At 47.0% G+C, this 6,053-nt stretch overlaps 1 protein-coding gene and 1 long non-coding RNA gene across 2 annotated transcripts; both read right to left on the reverse strand.

Annotated features, from left to right (window-relative positions):
* Nucleotides 1–1,741: 1,741 nt before the first annotated feature.
* Nucleotides 1,742–2,550, reverse strand: LOC147961962 (uncharacterized). The gene is made up of 3 exons (XR_015612359.1): nt 2,333–2,550; nt 2,167–2,224; nt 1,742–2,080 (listed from the first exon to the last, which is right to left on the reverse strand). It is a non-coding gene; the product is annotated as an uncharacterized LOC147961962 (long non-coding RNA).
* A 1,257-nt stretch (nt 2,551–3,807) lies between these two features.
* LOC125519418 (uncharacterized) lies at nt 3,808–5,785 on the reverse strand. Its single transcript, XM_087534002.1, has 4 exons — nt 4,702–5,785; nt 4,295–4,489; nt 3,915–4,197; nt 3,808–3,821 (listed from the first exon to the last, which is right to left on the reverse strand). Exons 1-4 carry the CDS (start codon nt 5,704–5,706, stop codon nt 3,808–3,810), a joined length of 1,497 nt encoding a protein of 498 aa, XP_087390128.1. The 5' UTR covers nt 5,707–5,785.
* Nucleotides 5,786–6,053: the final 268 nt, after the last annotated feature.

Genomic DNA, 6,053 nt, shown 5'->3' on the forward strand with positions numbered 1-6,053 from the left:
GGACCCTTTTCAAAGATTGGGTGTAAATCATTGACCATAGCAAGTACGTGATCACCGGTACGCATGGCGGGCTTCTTCCAGTGATCTGCCTCGCCTTTGAAATGCTTGCCTTTCTTTCGACATTGATGGTTGGTCGGAAGAAATCGACGATGGCCCAGGTAAACATTCTTCCTGCATTTGTCCAGGTATATACTTTCAGTGTCATCTAAACAGTGCGTGCATGCGTGGTATCCTTTGTTTGTCTGTCCTGAAAGGTTACTGTGAGCAGGCCAATCGTTGATGGTCACGAACAGCAATGCCTTTATGTTAAATTCCTCCTGTCTGTGCTCATCCCACGTACGTACACCGTTTCCATTCCACAGCTGTAAAAGTTCTTCAACTAATGGCCTTAGGTACACATCAATGTCGTTGCCGGGTTGCTTAGGGGCTTGGATGAGAACTGGCGTCATAATGAACTTCCGCTTCATGCACATCCAAGGAGGAAGGTTATACATACATAGTCACGGGCCAGGTGCTGTGATTGCTGCTCTGCTCCCCGAAAGGATTAATGCCATCCGTGCTTAAAGCAAACCATACATTCCTTGGGTCCTTTGCAAACTCATCCCAGTACTTTCTTTCGACTTTTCTCCACTACGACCCGTCAGCGGGTGCTCTCAACTTCCCATCTCTCTTTCGGTTCTCACTATGCCATCGCATCAACTTTGCATGCTCTTCGTTTCTGAACAGACGTTTCAACCGTGGTATTATAGGAGCATACCACATCACCTTCGCAGGAACCCTCTTCCTGGGGGGCTCGCCGTCAACATCATCAGGGTCATCTCGTCTGATCTTATACCGCAATGCACCGCATACCGGGCATGCGTTCAGATCCTTGTATGTACCGCGGTAGAGGATGCAGTCATTAGGGCATGCATGTATCTTCTCCACCTCCAATCCTAGAGGGCATACGACCTTCTTTGCTGCGTATGTACTATCGGGCAATTCGTTATCCTTTGGAAGCTTCTTCTTGAATATTTTCAGTAGCTTCTCAAATCCTTTGTCAGCCGCAACATTCTCTGCCTTCCACCGCAGCAATTCCAGTACGGTACCGAGCTTTGTGTTGCCATCTTCGCAATTGGGGTACAACCCTTTTTTGTGATCCTCTAACATGCGATCGAACTTCAGCTTCTCCTTTTGACTTTCGCATTGCGTCCTTGCATCGACAATGACCCGGCGGAGATCATCATCATCGGGCACATCGTCTGGTTCCTCTTGATCTTCAGCAGCTTCACCCATTGCAGCATCACTGGGCACATCGTCTGGTTCCTCTTGATCTTCACCAGCTCCCCCCGTTGCAGCATCACCGTATTCAGGGGGCACATAGTTGTCATCGTACTCTTCTTCTTCGCCGTCTTCCATCATAACCCCTATTTCTCCGTGTCTCGTCCAAACATTATAGTGTGGTATGAAACCCTTGTAAAGCAGGTGGGAGTGAAGGATTTTCTGGTTAGAGTAAGACCTCGTATTCCCACATTCAGCGCATGGACAACACATAAAACCATTCTGCTTGTTTGCCTCAGCCGCATCGAGAAACTCATGCACACCCTTAATGTACTCGCAGGTGTGTCTGTCACCATACATCCATTGCCGGTTCATCTGTGTGCATTATATATAATTAAGTGTCCAAATTAATAGAAGTTCATCATCACATTAAAACCAAAGTGCATACATAGTTCTCATCTAGCAACATATAGCTCTCCACAGCATCTAATTAATTAAACCATACATTGAAACTATGTAAAACATTTTAATGCGAAAAACAGATGCGATCATAATCGCAACCAAGGTAACAATTGATCCAACGGCATAATGATACCAAGCCTCGGTATGAATGGCATATTTTCTAATCTTTCTAATCTTCAAGCGCATTGCATCCATCTTGATCTTGTGATCATCGACGACATCCGAAACATGCAACTCCAATATCATCTTCTCCTCCTCAATTTTTTTTTATTTTTTCCTTCAACAAATTGTTTTCTTCTTCAACTAAATTTAACCTCTCGACAATAGGGTCGGTTGGCATTTCCAATTCACATACATCCTACATAAATAAAATCTATGTCACGTTGGTCGGCATAATTTTCATAAACAATAAATGAACAATAGTTATAAAGATAATATATATACCACATCCGAATCATAGACAGGACGAGGGCCGATGGGGGCGGATACCAAAACCATCGCACTATATAAGATGCAATAATAAAAGTAAGAAAATAATACAAGTATCTATGTAAACATACAAGTAAGAATATTTTTCCTTTCAGAAAAAAGATAAGAACAAGAGGCTCACCACGGTGGTGCCGGCGATGAGCTCGGCGCGGGTGATCGACGACGGTGAAGACGGGGACGGGGCGTGACGGACCGCTAAACCTAGACAAATATTATGGAAAATGGAGATTGGAGGTCGAGCTTGAAGAGGAGAAAGCTTAAGTAGTGTGGCTCGGGCATTCCATCGAACACCTTGTGTGCATAGGAGGTGAGCTAGAGCACAACCAAGCCCTCTCCCCCTCAGCCAGAAAAAAATAGAGCAGTGTGCTCTGCTCTTAAGCGAGGGGGTATATATAGGCACCTCATTGGTCCCGGTTGGTGGCATGAACCGGGACCAAAGGGAGCCTTTGGTCCCGGTTCAAGCCACCAACCGGGACCAATGGTGGTGGGCCAGGCGCGAGGCCCATTGGTCCCGGTTCATCCCACCAACCGGGACCAAAAGGTCCAGATGAACCGGGACCAATGGCCAACTGGCCCGGCCGGCCCCCTGGGCTCACGAACCGGGTCCAATGCCCCCATTGGTCCCGGTTCTGGACTGAACCGGGACTAATGGGCTGACTCGGCCTGGACCAAAGCCCTGTTTTCTACTAGTGATGGTAGCAGATATGACAATAGCAGAGGTTACACTAGTAGGAAAAGCCTTACAGGTGTAGATAATTAGTGGCGTCTGCCCCAAACGGGACGTCGCTGGTATTTTGGCAAAATGAAATAGAACAAAGGGCAATTCAAACCGCAGGTTTAACATAATAATCACAGGTTGAGTGCATAGAAACCAATCAGGATTTAACTGAGCTCCCTATAAAGAGCTACAATACACTGGCAATACAACATGCACTTGATTAGTTCAGTCCAAGCAACCAAACAAAGTCTTGAGACTAGGTAATTGATTTTTCCGAATGGGAAAAGGATGATGTTCGTCGACTAGAATTCACAAATGTAAGGACGGGAATCATGTCAACAGATAAATATGGTTGCGATGCATTAACCCTGCAAAGGAGACAGATTGAAACCTAGCTCCAGTAAGTATCGCACCGTGCAATTGTATAGTTCCTATATGTGTAATGATTGTTGTCACTGGCAAATAAAATAAAATACATGCTGACAAATAAAATACAATACATGCTGACAGCAGGAACAAATACCACAGTACATGCTAAACAGAATCTCACTGGAACTAAATAACTTGTGCAAAATTGGATGGCCAATAAAAATCAGCAGATACCAGTTCAGCCATATATATAGCCTATAAATTTGAATAAAGACACAAAACCGAAGGGCACGGTAAACAGAAGAATGCAAAAAGGCAAATATGGTAAGGAAAGGCCACACAAAAAATATTAATTTTTGTTATCACCAACGCAAGTATATATCCAGCTTATATTTCTATAAAAACCAGGGTGTGGGCACACAAATTCGGATAAAATATAGCATATTAAATTAGCTAATAACCGGGATACATGCATAATTAAACTCTAATTGGGACGTCAGTACCACATTTCAACGTAACCACCCTAAACATGAAAAGCAATGAAAGCTTAGGTTTTGAGAGCTCTCATATATATATAAAAGAGCATGCTAATTATGGATGCTGAATAAATACTCACCAGACCTCTCATAAACATAGCATTCCACTGAAGAATAGGCCCTGCTCCAGATGTCACATATTTTTGCGCTTGCACTATTATTAGATGTGGCCTCCTGTGACAGATGCAGTATCATTTTTTTAAGCACTGGCGCACATTTGAGTATTAATTCCAGTAAATCAAACTCATGTTCCTGTCCTTGGAAGCCATTGATTTCCACTTGCTCGAGAGCAGTCAAGGAGATAGTTTGAGATCTCCAGTTTGTGGGTTCACATGGACAGTGTGGCGGGCATTTCCCTTTCAGCTAAAACCAAAAATAAAATTTAAACTACTACTTAATTACACAGTGTAAAACAGAGAAATGATATGAAACAGGCAGGGGAACATGTAAGAATAATTACCATCGATCTCTCTAGGACGATCTTAAGCCTCTGTAGACCTCTCGAAATACGAGTAATCCCGAGGAGATGAAACACCAGTGCTCCAAAAACATGTCCGGCTTTTAGGAGACGTAGCTCCAAAAGGGAGAAATCAGCAGCAACCATGTGCTTCTCTAACTTGTGCGCAAAGTTGTCTTCATCGGAAATAAACCAGCTCTGAAAAAACATTGACAGGATCAGAAAAAAGAGAGATTTGCTAGAAATTATCACGAAAATTCAAAACATCAGGTGGTCATTAGCTTGGTAAGATTTCGTATGTAAACATATATATACTTCTCTTTTTTGAGTCTGCACGCACGCTTGCTAGTTCCGATAATAAATTGAGTAAACTGAGCTTGAGTGGAGTGTGGATAGGATACATTACATACATGGGATGCATGAATGTGGAGCGAAGGAACCTGTCCCTGCCTCTCTCCTGTGTGTATCCACAACCTGTGGAGTCTCCAAGGCCCAAACTGGAGAATGCTCCCGGCCTCAAAGTACCGCCACTCCCACGACACCTTGTCCAGCATTGGCGCCGAGATGGAGATGCCGCTGACCACCTTGTAAGCGCCTACAGACACCGTCAGTCGCTTCAGCAGAGGGGCGACGATGTCGACTGCATCTGTGTGTAGTATGCGGGTTTCAAGGAAAAGTTGCTGCAGCGATGGCAAGTGGAGTGAGATGAACCCATTCTGGACAAGTCCGTAGCCATCGTTGACAAACTTGAGGCTGAGCACGCGGAGGTGCGGGCATCGGGGGAGCAAGCTGTGGAGGCCGCCCAGGCCGTAGGAGATGGACAGCGTCCGGAGTGCGGTGAACTCGCCGTCGGGGCAGTAGAAGAGAAGCCTTTCCAGCATCAGGGATTTGGTCCGCCGGAAGCACGGCAGCCGCACGAGGTTCGGCCCGCCTTCAGATTCGACGCTCCACGGGAAGCTGAGGACGATCTCCTCCGGCTGCAGTCGCACGGCATCGCGGAGCAGCCTGCTGGCCGTGGCGCCGACGGGCCAGGGATGCCTGCTGGCGTTGGGGATGCGGACTTCCAGGAGGGAGACCGCGGCCGGGGGGCCACGGACACGGCGGACCGCCGCTGCAATCGACGGCGCGAGGTTGTGGAAGACGATCTGGCGGAGATGCGTCCAGAGATCGCGCCACCGGCGGGAGAGGACGCTGGTGCGCGCGGCCGTGGCAGCGCATCCCATGACGGCGATTATGAGGAGGAGGAGCTCCTGCGGGAGGGAGCTGATGCGATCCGGTTCGCCGCCGCCGCCGCTTGTACTACAGAGCTGTGGCTGCGCAAAACGCAGGCGACGCCCGGGGCTCAGCTCCACGGGAGCAGCACCACCAATCTGCGCGGATGAACGGAGGGGACGACGCCCGGATCTTGACTCCATGGAAGGGAAGGCAGCTTCGCCAAGCACAACCAAAGCCCACGGTTTTCCCCCCTTTTGGAACTGAAACCCCGGTGTGTTTGGGTCCCCACCCAGCTTTTCAGCCGACCATCTTTATTATATACACCTTTTCTTTTCAGCCCAGCATTTCCCAAATAATGTCGAATTCCAATATAACATTTTCAGGTGCAAAACATTCTCATCGGAGGCTTTAGATAATAAATGAAGGCTAACCCTCTTCATTCAAACTACTACCTCCGTCACGGTTTAGAAGGCGCGCTTAGAAATTCTCTGGGACCTAGGTGGTTATCTATTGGTTGTGTGATGGGCTAAAAAATAGCATTTACACT

This window comes from Triticum urartu, chromosome 7A (genome assembly GCF_056163025.1).
Source record: "Triticum urartu cultivar PI428250 chromosome 7A, HENAU_Tu73, whole genome shotgun sequence".
NCBI lineage: Eukaryota > Viridiplantae > Streptophyta > Magnoliopsida > Poales > Poaceae > Triticum > Triticum urartu.